A 20,347-nucleotide genomic window follows, 5' to 3' on the forward strand; every position below is an offset into this window, starting at 1 on the left:
CACGTAGCCTAGTGTTCCTAAAGATAATGCGCAATACCGCTGACTCAGTAGCCACAGTAACACACTATTTTAACGGATTAAGAAGCCACCAAGGTCTTCAGATGCTCATGTGGATTTCTCGCGAAGTGACCGGAAATTCCGTGGACTACTAGTAAAACCAACACATCATTACTTATGTACCTCGGCAGTATCCATTCGCCTTTCCACTGTATGGACAAAACTGATTTCATAGTATAATAGAAAATTTTCATCACCGCAAAAGTATACGAAACTCGGTCAATATTGCACTAGCCTAAGCAATACACATTGCCGAAAGACTGAGGGTCACTATCAATCGTAGTGAGGAATACGACGGAAGGAAGTACACTGGGCGCAATGGCTACCGCGAGTGGAACTCTGCTTTTTATGGAATCCTGAAAGCATATTGAGTGACAGCCAACACACTTATGCTTTAGAATTCCGATTCAAGATTACCAGATAATACCGAAACTTGACTCTATCAGTTTCAAGTATTCATCAACATCATCATTTCAACCGTATAACGACCACTGCTGATCACACGCGCCTCCCATAGATTTGCAACAAGTCCAGTTGCAAGCGATCTACATCTAGCAGCCTCAACACAATCATCTATCCACATTATGGTGAATATTTTACACAGCAGTTGCCGTTCCGTGCTTCCACTCCAAAACCTTAAGGCTAACGGTCCTTCATTCTCTCCTGTGTACTCTTTCGTATTTCTAATAAAATTGATGTTTATAAATTGTGTAAATGTATAATTTATAAAGTCTGTGAAAACATTTAGAACCCACAAACTAACTTCATAGATAAATTGCTGACATCGTAAAAAATTCAAATAAAAAAGTGACAAATAGCAGTACATTATTCTTTCCGTAGATTATTAAGATATTCAATAATAAAAGGCACATAGAACCTAATCTTATCAAAATCATTTCTCGCCGGCCATCGGCGTTCTTAACTAACAAGTATATACCGGTGACAACGCGACCAAAACCACCACAGTGTTGCCAGCATTCGAACAAAGCGCAAGTCTGTTGTGGACAAATTAAACTTACACATGTGAAAATTAAAACATTCCAAATGTTTTTCAAGTTTCTCACAGTGCTTTTATTTATATCAACAAACCAATTGACTAATTGTGATGACGAAGCTTTCGTTGAAACTGTGTACGACGAACAATCGGATTCGAATGTCAGGGTGCATAATTTTGACCATGTGGGAAATTTAAAAAGCCAAATTAATTCTAGATCGAAAAAATCATATCTCGACAACTCTTTCATAGACGCATTCTCGAAAATTACCGGGACATATTCCGGTGCGCAGACGAATAATTTTTTTTCGTTTTTACTAGACCAATACAATTTGCCAGGAGGTAAGCAAATTTTTAATTTATATTTTAGTTTTTGTCTCTGTATATCACTCTATTTTAATAGACTAAACGAAAATTAGAATTATTTTTCTTCGTTTGTTTATTTTAGGTCACCTTTACAATTTAAACAGTAAGACAACTGACGGACCTTAACACAGCTCGACTCACTAATTACTAATTTTTTAAGCATTTTATAGCGCAGTATTTTATTAAGAAGTAGTACCTCTGAAATAAATTTTATATTCATTCTACACAAAATAGCGGTATATTATAACTAAAAAACTATAGATTCCCTAAAAGTTGCTCCCTGACGATAGCTCCTCATTACTTATTTAATAACATATTATTTATACACACATATTTAAATATTTATAGGATAGTAGCAGACATGTATAAAATATAACATATAAAAATAAACTCGTAGCGCCTAAATTTCCATTTAAAAATTACAATCCATCATGGGTCTCATACCCATATATACTAATATAAAAAAGTTCCTCGAGATATCTAAGATCAGCTTTTTTATAGTTTGAAATCTAAAATTAAATGTATAATATTGAATAAATATTATTATAGCATTCAAGAGTTTTTATGTTGATCGATATCTGGATTATTTGAAGGGTTAATTATTGTATAGGCCCAACTTATTAAATCTCATTTAAAAAAATAAACTGATCTACTTTTATTGGCAGATCATCATTACGAGTTGACGGTAGCTCACTATTTATAATCCTAAAATAATTGACAATTCAAAACTGCGTGTAAATACCTACTTGAATAAATATATTTTGTATTTGAATTCTACGAATTAAACTATTGCTTATTCATCAATAAATGATCACACGTGTCTTTCACCTTTAAATGAACAGTTAATATACTAACCAAAAATAACTGTAAAAAAAGTTTTTGCTACGACTTCGGCAACAGTTTGTTAGTCTCTAAATTGATTCAACATTCAAATGTTATTAAACTGTTTTCGGATTCATCAACCATATTTTATTATTTATTAGTAACGGTAGACAATACGGAATAGCAACTTAGACAGGTTCTTTGAACTTAATATATATTTTTTGCACAATGTCGGAATACCAATAAGATTTATATTTTGAAAGGCAACTTAACCACCTTCCTCTATAATGTTCAAGGTAGAATAGATACATTTAGACAGTGTAACACAATATACATACAGTAATCGATTATAGATTTAAAAGCTTTAAATTGGTGAAAATATACCTTATTTACTGTCAATTAATATGTGGTAATCTAATTAACTATTAATATGCGGTAAACCCATATTCAAAAATCAATGGTTTCATAATGACAATATAGATAGAAAAAGCGTTACTAAAATACGTATATATATTTAAATATATATATATATATATATATATATATATATATATATATATATGTGTGTGTGTGTGTGTGTGTGTATATATATATATAACAATATTCTTTATTTACCAACTTTCCCTGCAGACGTTATACTGCCAGAAGTTATTGTCCTGTCATATTCCAATAGAAAAGGGTAATATATGAAACATATTTCAGAGTAAACGCTTTATGTAGTGTGATTAGAAATATGTGTAAAAGCTTCAAAGCTTTTCGCTTACAAAAGAGCTTTACCCTTTCAACATATCTTATCTTTGGTTATAAACAATACACTCAGTATAACATTAATTAAATTATTTTTACTATATATTTATCAGTTACAATGTATACGTAGTAAATAAATACATTATATCGTTTAAAATTTTTCCATCTACAACGAATGCGCCTGTATTTAATTAATATGCTGAGAACATCAATTACGGGCAATAAAATATAAATAAAACAAATGCATGCCTCGTTTTAATCGAGCTAACGTTCGTCGTATAAAATAACAAATCGACTAATACACCAAAAGGACGTAAAAATATTCCAACTAAATTATTTCAGTTTACTTTTATAATTCCTAAGCAACGAGATTCTAGTGCAGCCAGTTTTATTGGTCGAATTAAAACTAGTTTAGTTGAAATATTCACACCGTTGATAATAAGTTATCTAACGAACACTATAAACCTTTTGTGTACAGGATTATTCGGTAAAAACTTTTAAGACGTTAACATTACGTTTGGAAATAGGTGAAGAAACTTAAAAAAAGTAGGTTTAAATTTTTTTCCCGACAACTATTTTTACACTTATAAACAATCATCTTGTTTATAATAATGAATCCCTATTTACCTAGACATATCATTTAGGACACTAGGCCATTATAATATAATTTTTCTAATCCTTTCTAGACGGTTCTAATGCAATTTAGTTCAATTAATAAAAACATAAATATTAAAACTGTTCTTGTAATAGGACGCAATTTGCGTGTTTCACATATAAGGCATTAACAATTGCATCGGTCAATATTTCTCTTTTTAGCCGATAGACGCTCATTATAAGGCATTGGCCAATCATTCTACCATAAGTGCCACCAGCCTCTGGAAACTTGTGAGCTGTGGCAATCTATAATATATAAGACACAGAGTATTAATTTCATAATATTGCATCTCATGAATCAAACCCGCGACCTAAGATCGGAAGTCTCAGTCCTCTACTGCTCAACCAATATTTATCGATCACGAAATAATTCTATTCATTTCACATTTAATCAATAAAGAAAGTGACCACTAAGATATAATTTACATTCATTTATTTCTTTATTAGAATGCAACATGCCAATAACTTCTTTCGATAGTCTGTTGAGACAGCTAGCATATAATTAAAAAGATGCTGAGGCAGCAGATTGCAATTATAAACTTGTTAACCTTTACCTTTTTAAGGATAAATACTTAGTCAAAGCTGCCTTCAAGGGCTTTGACAGAGCCGGGCTTTTTGTTGCTTGTTAATAATGTTTATGTTCTGATTGACCTATCACTTTTAAAAAAAAGTTTTGCTGTGTAACGTACGACCTATTATCAAAAATTCCATGGCTAATTTTATTGTGGACAACGTAATAAGTTTAAATAAATCTCCTTCAAAATACTCTTCTTTGCTAGCGATGGCCTTATGCCAGCGTTGATTCTACGATTGGAAGGACTTTTGAATTGCTTCTTTCGGAAGGCTCTTCAGGTGCTCTGCTGTATCTCTTTTACTGTTGGAAATTGTGTCAAACTCTTTTTTATTTTTGTGAGTTTGAGCCAAAGATCGCACGGTGCTAAATGCGGAGAGTAAGACGGATGCGGAAAGACAGTCATATTTTTTTTGTCAAAAACTCGCGAATCAGTAGTGATGTGTGGCGCGGTGCATTGTCAAATTCTGCACTAAATGGTTTCATTTGCAAATCATCGGTTTAAATGCTCTGCCCAGACTCTTACGAGATGTTTTATTCCTCAGCAAGCTCGCGAACCGTCAATCGCCTATGTGATCGAACCATTTTTACTTTTTGCACGTTTTCGTCGGTTTTTGACGTCGAATGACGTTTTTGAATGGCTCATACCACTTGTAAACAGTCTTCAAAGTCGCCACCATATTATCACCATGCACTTATTTTAACATTTCATATATTTCTTTGGTACTTTTTTGTAATTTAATACAAAATTTTATGTTAATTCGAGAGATAAATACAGCGAATATAACCTCACTTTCGTAGCTATGGAAGCTGACAAGTAGCTCATTCAAATTTGTTACAGACTGTCTCAATGAATCAGACTATCAAAAGTATTTATTCAAATCGACGCAGAAACAGTAGATCCTGGTATAAAAATTCATTCATCGTATTTTTTTATCACACCTCATTAAAATCAGAGAAACACAAGAGCAGCAGTTACTATTGGTACTCCTATTACGTGGGTATATACATAACATCGGCTTTCAACCAGATAGTAAGGTCATAGTCACGACCATCGATGACCGGTCTTGCACTGCCCGTATCCATGCGCTGATTTCATTTTTGATTCGATACCGCAGCGAGATATTTCCGAAAAGAAAGGTTAAGGGTTTTGTTTAAAAAAAAAAGGCATTTATGGAGGATATCCAGTGACATTATTTCGTCGACTCTCGGTGCCCGGAGGAAAAACAAAATTCAATGAGATATTTTAATTTATTTCTGACACTAAATTACTACGAGCAATAAACGCTTACTACTCTAGAAGTGTGATTTACGATTGTGTTTCTTTTCTACTCCTCGCTCCTCCTTGCGCCGTTTCCCTCACTACAGAGGACCATGGCTCTTTTCAGAAAGTTTGTCGGGCACTAAACTACTCGTATCTACGTCGGCCTTCGGCGGTATGTATAGTTTTGGTTACTGTGATATCGAGCGTGACTCGGACCTGATCGAACAAGCGCATATTGCTGCAGGCTTGTGGCCAAATAACAATTACTTTTCCAGTAATTATTTCTACTAGTACGCACTTGTAAATTGTGTATTCAAAAAGTTAGCGGTGAACAAAAATAAAGCTGAGATATTCTAAGTTCGTAAGACAATCTATCTACCATTATGTACAGAGCCTTCGTGATGATATACCTCGAATCCTATCTTTAGAATGAGGCTAATGTTTTAAAAATGAGAACGACGCAATACAATTCAGAATATAATTACTATTGCTGTTCGATTACAACAATATTAAATAATGTATTAATAAAACATAAAGTTTTTGTTCTGTTACAGCGTAATAAATAATCCATTAAACATGAGAAACAATTTTTGCTAATCGTTTTTTTTTTTTTAAAAATATAGCGCCTTCACAAGGTCCAACGATAAAATATTACTAAATATTATTAAATATAAACTATGCTAATTTATAGTTATAAATATTACATAAGTACTAAAATAAAAATAACCGAAGTTACCCCGCTGGGCAGTCAGCACTGCCATTGAAGAATCCAGCGCTACTGGGAGGCTTTCGGATATCTAGGACAGATCTTCGCGTCAAATATCCCTCGGTACCTTAAGACGAAGTTCTACAACTGATATCTATTACCCATAATGAACTACAGCGCTGAAACAGGAACACTGGTAAGCTAAACGGGCCATGGATAGGGCTCTTCTCGGGAATCAGAAATGAAAAGATCTGTAGTCGAACAAAAGGTACCGATATAGCCCAGGGGATTACCAATATGAAATGGCATCGGCTAGATCCATAGCGAAGAACAGATAGCCACTCGGGCGCCAGGATTCTGAAGTGGAGACAACGGCAAGCGCGGCGCCAGACTATCACCAACAAGGTGGACAGACGATCTTGTCAATGATGTCGAGAGACGCTAAATGCAGAACCGCATCCAACCGATCCTATCAGAAACCTATTGAGGAAGCATATCGTATTATTAGCGCATCAATACCATTGGAACAGAGAGCTTAGTAAACAGATTTTGTTCAAATTACACGACAACACTTAAGCAGACAACACAATGCCGTACAAAAATTTTAATAATGAATTCAGAATCGTAACGTGACATTTTTTTCTAATCATTGGAGCAGTAGTCACTGCCATTGCGTTCGGGTCGAAATTGTAAATAGTCTGTTATTTACAGAGAATGAATAATAGCAAAAAAATTAAATATACAACCTCGATCATCCCTTGCTATCATTTTCCTCGCCATTAAGGAGCAGTTGTAGCCCAGGAATAAGGATTGAGACTTGAGATCGTAAGTCGTAGGTGCGATTCCTGGGATGCAATTTTATATAATTCAAACTTTATGCATTAATTTTATAGTATTTCCACTGCTCACAAATAAAGTTTCCAGAGGAAAGGCAGGAAGGTCCTCTGTGTACCATTATACCACATTGCGATCGCCAGGCGTGGCGGCAATGGTATATACCCCCTCAGATACCTTTGGTAGAGACATATGCCTTGCAATGGACAATTATGGTCTGACAACGAAAAAGACACAGATATTTGCTCAGGTGTTTACTTACCTCCACTTCAATTTTAATTAAGGCACTGTACCTATTGCTTCTAGTTAGATACATAATTTGTCACGTTTAGTTTTTTAGGCGTCGTTTTGGGATGCATACAATGGTGCTTGAATACCAAAATCGAAGGTAGATCTAAAAATAAATCACGCGTCTTGAATTTAAAATGTTTTATTTTATATTCGGACGTATGGAACGATGTACTCGATAATATCAATCTCAAGTACATATATTTATGTTTCTGATATGCAAAGATTGATTCTTTTTTGTGTCTTTTGGTCCTCAACCAGCCTGGTGACTATAAGCAGATATTTTGTGTGGAGTATGTCAGGATGTAATTGACTTCCATCAAAGCCACTCCCTTTGCCTATGTCTATCTCTTTGCAGTGATCTATCGGTTGACATGTCGATGATAACTTTTGTAACATTCTCCCTTATTTTGTTTAAGCAAATAAAACGGTTCTACATTGTTGTTTATCATAATTATATAATTAAATGTCACTCACGTGTTATTGAATCATTTACGCAATAACATTGTAGGTCAAGACCGTTCTTCTACATACAAGGGATAATTATCCAACGAAATCCTTAAATTTAATTACTATAAAGTTTTACTGAAAGCTTAATATTGCGCGGGACTATCTAGGTTCAAATAAATAAATTTCCACAGACAAAGAGTAGTTTCTAAATATTGTCTTGTTCAGAATGACATACACCGTAACTAATATCTATTAAAATAAGACTTGTTTGGTATTTAAAGGCCATAGCATAAATATTCCGTTTTTGGTAAGTTTTCTGACTCTGAAATATTTTTAAAATATCATTTTTTTACAGCTAGGATTTAAAGACATATTTGTGATGGTTTGGATACATTAGAAGTGTTTTTGTTATTAAAACTAAAAATAACATCCTACTCCTGCTTGCATCGTTTTCCTAATACTGGAGGTGTTCATCCATATATTCCGGTTCACCGACGTTTGAGGCCTTGAAAACAATCATGATGATGAGAGTTATGCGGCTTTGTTCAGACCAGCCAGCACATACCAGGGAATATTTAGCTTCCCCCCGGTATGCGTCTTAGCAATACCACCTGTAAGTTACGTAGACACAGCACCCTCCAGAAGTACAGCGGACGACCACCTAGGTTTTAGCGGGTAAGAATCCTACGAAACCCTGCACTTTCCCTAGAGGCCCGGCTTTCTTGAGTCAATCAAGGATATTTGTCACTCCCTGTCCCCTCTAAAAGCAGAAAACGAGACTTCCTTAGCTACTTTCAATCTTGTACCGGAATCAAATGACTTATAGCCTTGTTATCATTACAAATTTTCATTTCAGGCTTGCAGACCCCACTTCCCGAATACGACTTCGTAATAGTAGGAGCTGGTTCCGCGGGCAGCGCCTTGGCTTCGAGGCTCACCGAAAACCGAAACATCACAGTGCTGCTCATCGAATCGGGCAAACCAGAGATGATTCTCACCGACATACCCGGTATCGCACCGTTCTTCCAATCAACCGATTACGTATGGCATTACTATATGGAACCGCAGCAAGGAGTTTGTTTGGGTAAGACAAAATCACCTCAGCATTTAAAATATATCATAACACTAGCCTTATGTTCAAATTAAGTTCGTTCCTATTAGATCCCGGTTTCTGTTGGAGCGACCGCAAGCCGGTTGGTGCAATTTGGGTAGGTCCTCACGGTAATGCGATGCGGGCAATAAGACCAGCAATCGTGGCTACATTTGGGGGATGACGATGATGAGATCCCGTTTTATAAAAAATTTCGTCGAATGTCAAAAGTAATGGAAGTACCCAGTACGTGTTTTTCATTTTATAACATATTAATTTTATATTGTAATTGAATCTTATATTTTTATTTATGTTACCTGAAGGAGTCATTTGCCATTAATGTACAAAATGTACAAAAAACTTATATGTATAAGACAAGATTATTTAAGTAATATTAAAGCCTGCACTACTACTGAATTGAGTAAATTGTAAGGTATCACAATAAAACTCATCTTCGTTTATTGTGGGCTATTCAAAAATTAACGATGGAACTGGTTTCCTTCGGTCATACACCTGTGAGCGAAAACGGGTTCCATTCATTCCCTTTTTTGTACTGTAAAATTCCAGACATATTGGTAAATATTTCGCTCAATACGGCGCAGTTGCAAATACACTTTTTTATTTACGATTTTTATAAAAGATAGCACTAGGAACCATCGGGTTTTATATTTAACACTAACAAGTTGATATTGAATAAAAAAAAGAATTTACAATGGAGTTGAAACTATAGCAATGAGAAAAAGAGAATGAATCTCTGTTTGCAGTGATACTAGATTTATGAGTAAATGCATTAAATTCGTCCATCGTTAGAATATTGAAGTAATAACACTTGAATTAGTATGTAACTATATTTGGCAATTATCTCGCAAATTTCTTAGTAAGTTAATCAATTGCGATAAATAGTCTATCCTTTAAAAGCACATGAAAGGTAAAATTAATGAATGGCTTCTTTTGTTATCAGACTGTGTAACTATGAATTATGTCGTTTATCTGAGATACTGAGCATTAAATAGCGATTTTTATTTTAAGTTTTTTTTGGGACAGAAGTTCACTGTGACGTTAATATTTACAGATTTCGCCTTCCCTTTGCTAATATTTTTTTGCTGTTGTTTTTTCAGGCATGTGGAACAAACGTTGCTTCTGGCCACGAGGTAAGGCTGTAGGAGGTACCAGTGTAATCAATTACATGATTTACACTCGCGGCAGACCTGAAGAATGGGATCGCATAGCCGCCGCAGGCAACTATGGATGGTAATTACAATTAACACCAATATATATAAATATAATATAATGAGTTTCTATTTTATACCTCTACGATCAACATATTATCGATAACTCAACAGCATCTGCTTTTTTATCTCTAGTTTAAACTAAATAATTTACACCAATTTTACACGTCTGCCTGATATCTATATCAATATTTACGAATCGAAATTTTTCTCTCTTTCTTTCTCTCTAATCTTATCTCTCTTAGACCAGTAATTTTCAACCTTTTATGTGTCATGCTTCACCTTAGCCTTTTTATAATTCTCACGCCATCCTATGTAATATATATATTTTTTATATTAAAGCGAAAAAGTTAAACACATGTCGAGTCTACTTTTGATTTATCACCTTAACAATCAAGCTGCTGCCCCACACCCTCCCTTTCTGGTAAGAGCTCTACGTAGGGAAACACTGTCGCAGACGGTGACAAAGAGACGCGATTATAAGTTCAATTAGTTTGTACTTAATTTTAATTTCGTTATTGCAAATTCAAACGATGATGTGCGCTACAATAATTGGATAAAATTTAAGACTACATCTCGAAATGCTTTACACAAAAAAAGGCATGTTTTTATATTGCCTCCTACTTTTCTTTGAACCCTTAACTGACCGTTTAGAATCTATAGTTCAGAGAGACGTTAAAGTACTTGAGTTATATTTTCTCACCTAATAGTTAGGAGCACAAATTGCTATACCTAAAAATAACAAACCGATATAATCTTTATAAATGGTTCCATTATTTTAATATCAGAGATATAAGTGGTTTTGAGACTATGACCATATTCTTAAAATCTATATATTAGAGGGACTGGAAAGTAATGTTGTTACTGTCGACATATTTCACCGAAAAACCGATTAATCTTTACCGCTTCGGCATTAAAAATTTGGATACTAAATGACAAAAGGTTGTTGATAATGAAGGTGAATATATTGTTGATTAGAAATAAAAACTAGTTAAAAATTGAGTCGTGTGAATTTAACTTAAGAAAGCGACATTACTTTTCGGTCCCCCTAATATTATAACGTGACGAAATCTGTCAAGAAATGATACGTTCTAGACCAGTGTTTTCCAACGTGGGGCCCACGCACTACAAGGGAACAATTTGAATGTTAAGGAGGCAATTCGAAAGTGGATTCAACTCTAGTTGAACCCTGTCGCTTTTATATATAAAAAAAACATATATTACATAGCCTAGACAATAAACTATGTTATATAGCCTAAAATTTTTTGAAAGACTAAGAAGGGGCATGGCTAGACATAACATATTTTAGAGACACATTGATGTACTCGAGTTATTTAATGCGAGCTAAATGTTGGGAGCAGAGATTGGAAAATTAAAATAAATAAACAAGTTAGCTTGAATAAGCGTTCAATTATTGCCATCATTTCCAAACAGAAATCTCAACTAAGTTTGATTAACAGAGATATATTTAATGCTGGGACTATGGGTACATATTCTCAAAATCTATTACAATATTAACTGACGGGACCCGTTAAGAAATTGCTATAGACAGATAACTTTGTGTTGAATAACACTGCAACCATTTCACACTATTACTATACACAAAATTTTACAGTATCTACGACTAGAATATTTGTTAATTTGAAAACTTTGGAAATTCCTGCTGACTTTTTGTTACAATTTACTATTCAGACTTAATAAACTGAAAAACCAATAATTCAAGGTCCTACTTAAAATAGTGAAATAATTGAATGCTACAATCAAATGCACTACGTAAACAAATTTTAATTCTAGTTTAGAATGGTATAAAGCAAATAACATTTAATTATTAGTTAAATTGCTTTTGTGTATGTGTTACGTTTACTTGTGTTTGTTTAACTGTGCATATAAAAAACTCGCAAAGCATCATTGTAATTTTTCTCCAAGAGACAATTTTGAAATTTTTGTTATGCTAATCTATCGCATGTATTTAACCAATTATTTCAATATTTGCACCACGTCAAAAATAAGACGATTAACGTGAAAAAGTTATAACCTAATTTATTTTCATTTACAGGTCATATGCCGATGTACTTAAATACTACACGAAGTTAGAAAAAGCTAGCCTGAAGGGATACGAAAAGGCGCCCCACAGAGGTCGCGATGGGGTCTTACCTGTCGAATTTGTTCCTATTAAGTAAGTGTTCTAGTCCTGTGAGATAATTAAATCAATTCGTTTTACTGGTCGAGTAATATATACATACTTTTTTGACACGTGGAGATATTTTACGTGGTATTTTGTTAAACTCGTACCGGTCGTCTTTGACGCCTTTTCTTAAATTTACGAAAACTCTTTTTATTTCGAAGTTATTCAATCTACGATAGATTACACCTCTTGTCTAAGCCTTTTTTTTTTTTTTTTTGTTTCGGTGGGGGAAATCTTCCGGTGTTCAAGATGCCCTGCCTCTGGGGGAAGGACAGGGGTATGTGGGATTCCTACCCACTAAAACCCCCCCCCGGTGGTCGCCCTCTGCGCTAAACGGGGGACCGCGGTATCTCCCGGTCAGGGATCGCCACGCGGTCTTCCCTTGCGCCTTGCTATTTTTCGATAGCCCGTCCCGGGGTATGCGTGGATACGCTACCCCCGATAATATACATTTAAATATTTAATAAATATTGCATTAGCGTAGAACCGACCACATTTATCCAAAATCGTGCAATCTTCTATAATCTTTAACATTACAGTAAACCTTAGTGCATAAAACTTCTTAAACTTTTTAAAAAAATTTAACAATAGAATCGTTCTGAACATTATCTGTGATTTTATTGTAAAAGATTATACAGGCTATTGCTCTAGAGCTATAGCTAAAGATTTACGAACTCGATGAAGTCTTTTCATTCTTTCATTCACGTCATTTAATAGAAGTTCACTGCAGAGCTTCCAGTCTTAGATAAACAAAATTTATTTTTTGTTTCTGGCATTAATATTGTGAATATCACGCTTCTCATGAAAAACACTTCCGTTTTTGTGGATCTATAATACATATCTCGACGTATTAAGAAGTCAATATATTTCACATACTAGACGGCTTGTGCCTCAACTTCTTAGGGTTAGAGCTGTCCGCCACCTATCATTAAAACAAACAGATTTAGCTCATGGCGGCCAGGAAATATGTGCAACAGATTATACTACAACTATCGCCAAGGTATAGCGGATCGAAGACAGCGTGGTATAACCTCCTATGATATTTTTACTTTTATGGCCCCCGCTATTAAGGCCCTCTCGTACCCCTAACTGATTTATGAGTTAAGAACTTTTATTTCCTTTTCATTAATTTTTTCACAAATCATTTTTTTTTCATGCATCCCAAGATCTTTTATTCTATTCCTTGCTTTCTACATTTCGTCTGTCTTACCCTTTCATTCCATTTTCCCCTCTTTTCCAATACCTTTCATTCATCACCTCGTTCCTTAGGTTTTACAATTTTGATTTTTATTTTATTTTACTTTATTTAATTTATGCACATATTTTTATTCCTTACAATAATTTTTTTAAAGAACTTCGATTCTCTCTTTCTCTACCTCCTAGCAGCTCTATAATATTACTTTTTCGCAGGTTATACCAGCTCTTTATGTTTAAAGTAATGATTAATCCTTATTTTAGCCATAACACGTGCACAGCTGGACATATGCCTCTAAAAAGATTTGCAATAAGACATGACGGAAGCGGCCCGTGTCCGGCATCTTCCGACGACCTAAACTCTAATGTCCGAACTGTATTAAATAAATACTGCATAAAATATATACAGATAATAATGTATAGTTTGTTGTAAAACGGATATTGTACATTCAACGAGCTAGCATTGTCTGATAAAACTTGATAAGGGGAAGTACTCAGCATATGTATACAATAACGAAGGAGGTGGGAACGTTCTATGATTACATTTATTGAAAGCAACACACAACGTTTATATAAATCCTATGTTAAGTTATATGACAGTATTTTGCTTCATGAGAAATGTGTAGGATTGTGTTTTTGTGTTATACAGAAGATTACTTCCAATTGAGAACTAACAGTTCATATCCTGCGTTTTAAATAATTTGATAATGCAGTCGAACATTACAGAAATTAGTAGTACAGTGTGCGGGATATTGCGTCTGAAGTATGTGTGCGGTAAGACGGAAGGTCGCGGTTAACAAGACGCACACTTGATATTTGAGAACAGACGGTTTAACGTTTGTCGACATAGCACCCGTGCGCATACTATAATAATAACAAAGTTGCAAAGTACAACGATATAATACAATATTTAAATCTAAAATAAAATAAACAAATTAACTTGTGACAAGACATCCTTTATAAATGTATATTTCCATCAACACATTGATCTTATAAGAGCGATGGAAAGGATAGTTCTGAGCTTCGACCAGATCGAATTAGAAATGAGCAGAGCTTAAAAAATCTAAGGTTACTGACATTGCTCGAAGAATTATTAGTATAAAGAGGCAGTGGGCGGGGAATATCGCTAGACTGACAGCTATTGGGACCTAAAGGTACTCGGTGTGGTGACCACGTGGCGTAGGTAGCCCTCACACTAATTGGACCGACGAAATAGTGAAATAAAGTCGCTGGATGCAGGCAGCGCAAGACTGGTCATAGTCCATCACCTGACTTGATGATGATGATAATTGATCTTGTCCAAGTGAGATATAACCATATATAACTATATTATGATCTATAATGGCGTAACCGACACGTCATGTTTTTTTGTTTTATTTAAAAAAAATTAACAATCATTAAGAAGTTATGATACAACATTAGTTTAAACGTAAAATGTTCAATAACATGATACATTATTTAAATTTTCAGAACAAGACTAATTTCGGCATTCTTGGAAGCGGGCCGAATACTCGGACATCCTACGGTTGACTACAATGCGCCTGAAACACTTGGCTTCGGTAAAGTTCAAGTGACCATGCAAATGGGACGAAGACAAAGCGCCGCCAAAGTATATCTACATAGTCATAAGAGAAGACCAAACTTACATATCATACCCTTCACCACGGCAACGAAGGTTTTAATCGACCCCGAAACAAACACGGCTTATGGAGTTGAATACGTGCGTGACAATGTTTTACGCACCGTAACAGTTCGTAAAGAAGTTATCCTTTCAGCTGGACCGATCGCTTCTCCACAACTACTTATGTTATCTGGTGTAGGACCCAAAGATCATCTTAATTCAGTTGGAATACCAGTTATTAAGGATCTTCCTGTAGGCAAAACTCTTTACGATCACATTTGTTTTCCCGGGCTTATATTTACGTTAAACGAAACCAATGTCAGTTTTTTTGAAACACAATCATTAAAACTTTCATACTTAATAGATTGGATTAGAAACGGAGATGGGTATTTCACAACACCTGGTGGCGTAGAAGGTATTGGGTATATTAAAACATCGGTTTCAGACGATCCAGAGTTAGTTCCTGATATTGAGCTAATAAGTATAGGAGGTTCAATCGTATCAGACGGAGGGCCAGATGGTAGTAAAGCCGTTCGCAAGGGAATGAGAATTACGGACGATGTCTTCAACAGCGCCTTCGGTCCTATAGACTACACGAACACGTGGAGTACATTTCCAATGTTGCTGAAGCCTAAATCATTTGGTTATTTAGAATTGAAAGACAAAAATCCATTTAGTCATCCACTACTCTATGGAAATTATCTCACGGACCCGCGTGATGTGAAAACTTTTATTGCCGCAATTCGGCACGTGCAGAAGTTGGTTGAAACGGAACCATTCCAAAGATTCGGTGCTAAAATACATCCAGCAGTATATCCTGCATGTAGAAATGCACAATTTAATTCAGACGAGTACTGGGAGTGTGCTCTACGCACTCTCACAGCCACTCTCCACCATCAGGTGGCGACTTGCCGTATGGGGCCAGAAGGCGATCCCTTGGCTGTGGTAGATCCCGAGTTAAGGGTATACGGGGTCAAGCGCTTACGAGTAGTCGACACTGGGGTCATCCCGACCCCGACGAGCGCACACACCAATGCCCCCGGTATGATGATAGGTGAAAAAGCAGCGGACTTAATTAAAGACTTCTGGAATATCCACGTGAATAAAATGGGAAAAAGTTAATCCCCGGGGCTTGGAGTATAATACAATAATTTTTTAAAGTGACTTACGTGTCTCATTTGAAAAACCACCTTAATCAAAACCAAAAACTCTTACGCCGCGTCCAGACTCAATCATCATTATTTCAGCTGAGGTACGTCCACAGCTGGACACTAACCTCTCCTATAGATTCCCAATAGGATCGGTCGGACCACTATTGTGTGTAATAATGTTCTAAATAGGCACTCTAATTTCCTTTGATTTGACATTAACCGATGATCATTTGTGTGTGTGTGTGGTATAATGGCACGCAGAGGGCGCTACTCATCCTCTGGAATCTTGTTTGTGAACGTTGGCAATCGAACCCGCGACCTACGATCGCAAGCCTCAGTCCTCTACCGCTGTGCCACCACTGCTGCCTACAGGGTTATAATTGTTACTCAACCGTTCATTTTTAAAAACAGAAGAATTAGTATACGAGCTATCTTAAGCAGACAAATTTCCTGCTATCTGTTTAGCCAGGATGAAGATTAGGTTACTAGAACTCCTCCGAGTCGCGATCAAAATGATAGAACCGATGATCAACGAACCGCAGCAACTAAATAAGTCGATACATTTTCTGTTATATTATTCTATGCTTCCTTTGCAAAACAAAATAGTGGATGTATATATTTACTTATTTTATTAAAAAATGAAATAATTAATTTAAATGTAAACAATAACTTAATGGACACAGATTTCAACATTGGGAACAAACGCCGGCAATGGATAGTGAGTATTTGTAAAAAGTAACGATGTGCTTCTTCGAAATTTAAATTTCCCTCTAAATTTTTTACCATTATTAAACTTGTATCACAGAAAAACTACTTCAATAAGATTTTTAAGATAAGGCGCCGTCTAAAATATTGTATACATTTGATACGAGTCTAAGTTCGGTCACTTAAATTTGCAGCATGAAGTGAGTAGTGATTGTTCTAGAACTGCAGATACCTAAAAAATAAGGCATGAAAATTGGTGGAGAGGTCAATGAAAAAAAATTATAAAAAACATAAGTTTAAAATTTTCTTAATATGAATAAAGAAGCTGATATTTTCATTTATATATTTACGAATCTACATAGTATGGTTGCTGATACGAATTCAAAGTATATGCAAACATTTTCGAAAACCTACCGAATCAATTAACACCAAACTATTGAAAATTATTGCTTGATATGACCGTAACATTTAATAGTTGTCTAATAGATTCAGGCGTTAATATTGGCTATTTAATAGTTTGCCATACGTAGGGGGTTTCTTACTTACGAAAATCTATTACACTAACTCCGCTATTCAAATTAGATAGTACCTCAAATCCCTAGAACTTTAGACTTATGTCTATAAAAAGAACATGCAGTAACATTTTTAAAAACCTTATTTTAGTATAAAACAAAACCTGCTCGGTTTTACTAAGAGTCGCTGAATAATCGAAAAGATGAGAAAAAAAATTTTAGAGACCTTTTTTTCAAGATCTTTATTTGAGTATACGGTAGATTGGTCAGAGATTACAATATGGAATTAGAAAAACTTTACATATTTAACTGATAACTTAAAATATATAAAGTAACGTGAATGGATAAATTCAAACGAGGCGTAAAGAGATGTCAAATTTATAGGCTCTTTTCTCAATTGCATTTTTTCTTTTGAAGTAGTAGCTGCTCGGCCTTGGGGCTTTTGCAACTTTATCACAAATGAGTTCGCGGATCTGAAGGGTCAGCGAACTCGTGCTGGCATTTAACGCGAAGATCGCAGACTACACGTATGAGTGTAGATTATAGAGATTATGATAGAGTGCGGCTAAAAAAGGCAGCGAGGAGTGCTCGGCGGTTGAAGGTGGTATACGGATCCTACCACTATTCGACCCCGCTGCGCGCGTGAACAAGGGCAGTTAGCCGTACCCGGAAACGAAGCGGTTTGAATTTTTTCATAGAATAACAACCTACTTGGCTTTAAATTATTGACTCTGAGCCAAATAAGTTGTCTTAGACCAAAAATCGATAGCACTTTTGGTTAAATATAAAAATAAAATATAATACTGGCACGACTAAGAATAACCGACAAATAGCATTACTTAAGAATTTTTAAATGCTTATAATTTTTTGTCCATTATTGAAGAATTTAGTCCTATCAAGAGTAAACACCAGCGCATTTCTGAAACGGGTTTCCAAGCAACATTACTAGAATCGTTTTTAATTATTTTTTTAAAGTAGGAATAAGAGTCTGGTCGGTGAAGTTGAACGGCAATGCATTGGACAGAGGTCTCCCTAAACCTGCTACGCGGTTCGTCAACCCCAGCACCGTGCTCGGACATTTTACGTACAACGCTATAAACCCAACACCCGCTTATATATTACTAAGATTTTACGTCTCTTATTAAAGACGGGCTGGTGCTGAAAAATAATACTAATACTATCTTATATTTACGTATGATAAAATTTATCTTATAAATGCGACATTTTACTTCTTCTTTTCAGTCGATTGACACCTACTGCAACGTATAGACCTTCTCAAAAGATTGCCACTATCCAAGCGACTTTCGGTGACGTTAACTATGTCGTCAGTCCATTTAGTGCGGGACCTACTCACGCCGCGTCTACCGGCTTGTGATCGCCACTCGAGAACTTTGAGGTCCCAACGGCCATCAATTGCACCAGCGATGTGCTCGCCCAGCAATTCTTAGACCTACATCAGTGACCTTGATTTTTTTTCGAATCTCCTCATTTCCAATTCTATTTCGCAGCAAAACTCCAGGCATAGCCCTCTCCATTGCTCTCTGCGTGACCTAGAGCCTTTTTATGAGGCAGATCATAAGCGACCACGTCTCGGATCCGTACGTCATTACTAGCAACATACATTGGTAAAGAGATTCGTCCTCAGATATTGCGTCGAGACGAGATGTTCAGGGTTTCCCGAAGGCTGCCCATACGAGTTGGATTCGGAGAGCGATCTACGACATTATATACAGCCAATGCTAGTTTGTTATTATATCTCTATATTATGAAAGAAAGAGTATGTAAAGCTGATATATTAGGTCAGGAAAATTATTTTACCGCAAAAAGTATGTAAAAACTTGTAATGAAATCTCTTTGACTTTACTCATTGTACCTGGCTGGTGACTGCTGTGATGACTTTAAAAAGGTAACATTTTATAAAAAAAAAGAAATAAATTAGTAAAATTTTGATTGAAGTTTTTCTCGTTCCGTCAAAATATGTGAATCTATTGAGGTATAATACCATTCAAATTTTTATTTCAAAAAAGGAAAAATTTAAACGCAAACCGCAAAAAAAAATTGTGATATCCATGGACTTAACGCATGTCAGTAAGAGTAACACAAAGTTGGTTAAAGCGTATTTAAAATGTAAAACAAAATCATTTTTAAAAATACTTGCGGTTTTAATATAAAAAGCGAGGGAACTTCTTCCAGGAGACTAAATCTTGATCACCAATTATTCACCAAATACACACTTCGATCAATTTCTCACATTTGGCGGCCAAGGATTACAGGTTGCTTAAATAAAATAAAAACTTCGACCTCCTCCACGTTAAGGTAGAGAAAAAGGAACATAACGCTTGTATATCAAAACTTTTTCTTATACAACCTGTTCCGATATATAAAAAGACAAAAACAGGTGGGCAAGTTAATTAAAACTAAGGTTAACACCCTGGTAATTATAGATCCGTTACAATAAAACTTGTTTTACACATAGGAAATGTTAGTGAACCACACATATATACACACATACATCTTATATGTATATATATATGTGTGTGTATGTGTATATATACATATATACACATATATATTTATATATGTGTATATATATATACACACACACATACACAATTGTATGTATATTAAATGCATATTTAAAAACAAACATTAAAAACATGTGTGCATATCTATAGAGTATCCTACCGATTTTAAAAATAGTATTTTATCTTCATTTTTTCACCCCTAGATGCCCAATGCAAAGCATAGGTCTTCCCTAAAGATCTCCACCATGCTATCGCTGCTCCTTAGCTATGCTGTCTGTCGGTCTACCTAGCGTGGGTAGGCCTGGGGACCCGTCTACCGTCTCGCGGTCGCCATTTGACAAAGTTATTTTAAACTATACAATACATTTTGTTACTGTAAGTA

The 20,347-nt window shown here is 35.3% G+C and overlaps 2 protein-coding genes across 2 annotated transcripts in view; one reads left to right on the forward strand and one right to left on the reverse strand.

The window, feature by feature from the left end:
* Positions 1-20,347, reverse strand: part of Flo2 (flotillin-2) — a 394,067-nt gene that overhangs the window by 360,786 nt on the left and 12,934 nt on the right. The gene's annotated exons all lie outside the window — the stretch shown is intronic.
* On the forward strand, positions 1,037-16,203 carry LOC137924198 (glucose dehydrogenase [FAD, quinone]-like). Its single transcript, XM_068767562.1, has 5 exons — positions 1,037-1,393; positions 8,610-8,837; positions 9,962-10,094; positions 12,129-12,248; positions 14,922-16,203. The coding sequence occupies exons 1-5, from the start codon at positions 1,102-1,104 to the stop codon at positions 16,192-16,194; spliced, it is 2,046 nt and encodes a 681-aa protein (XP_068623663.1). The 5' UTR covers positions 1,037-1,101; the 3' UTR covers positions 16,195-16,203.

The sequence above is a fragment of the Battus philenor genome, unplaced genomic scaffold (assembly GCF_028537555.1).
Source record: "Battus philenor isolate CCGP_79_NKW_IND1 unplaced genomic scaffold, ilBatPhil1.0.hap1 SCAF_23, whole genome shotgun sequence".
In the NCBI taxonomy this organism is placed as follows: Eukaryota; Metazoa; Arthropoda; class Insecta; order Lepidoptera; family Papilionidae; genus Battus; species Battus philenor.

Excerpts from the sequence above, each read along its gene's own strand:
- LOC137924198 (XM_068767562.1), top strand. The coding sequence starts at position 1,102 with ATGTTTTTCAAGTTTCTCACAGTGCTTTTATTTATATCAACAAACCAA. Across the intron at positions 10,095-12,128 it reads GCCGCAGGCAACTATGGATG|GTCATATGCCGATGTACTTA; the intron begins GTAATTACAATT and ends TTTCATTTACAG. Across the intron at positions 12,249-14,921 it reads GTCGAATTTGTTCCTATTAA|AACAAGACTAATTTCGGCAT; the intron begins GTAAGTGTTCTA and ends TTAAATTTTCAG.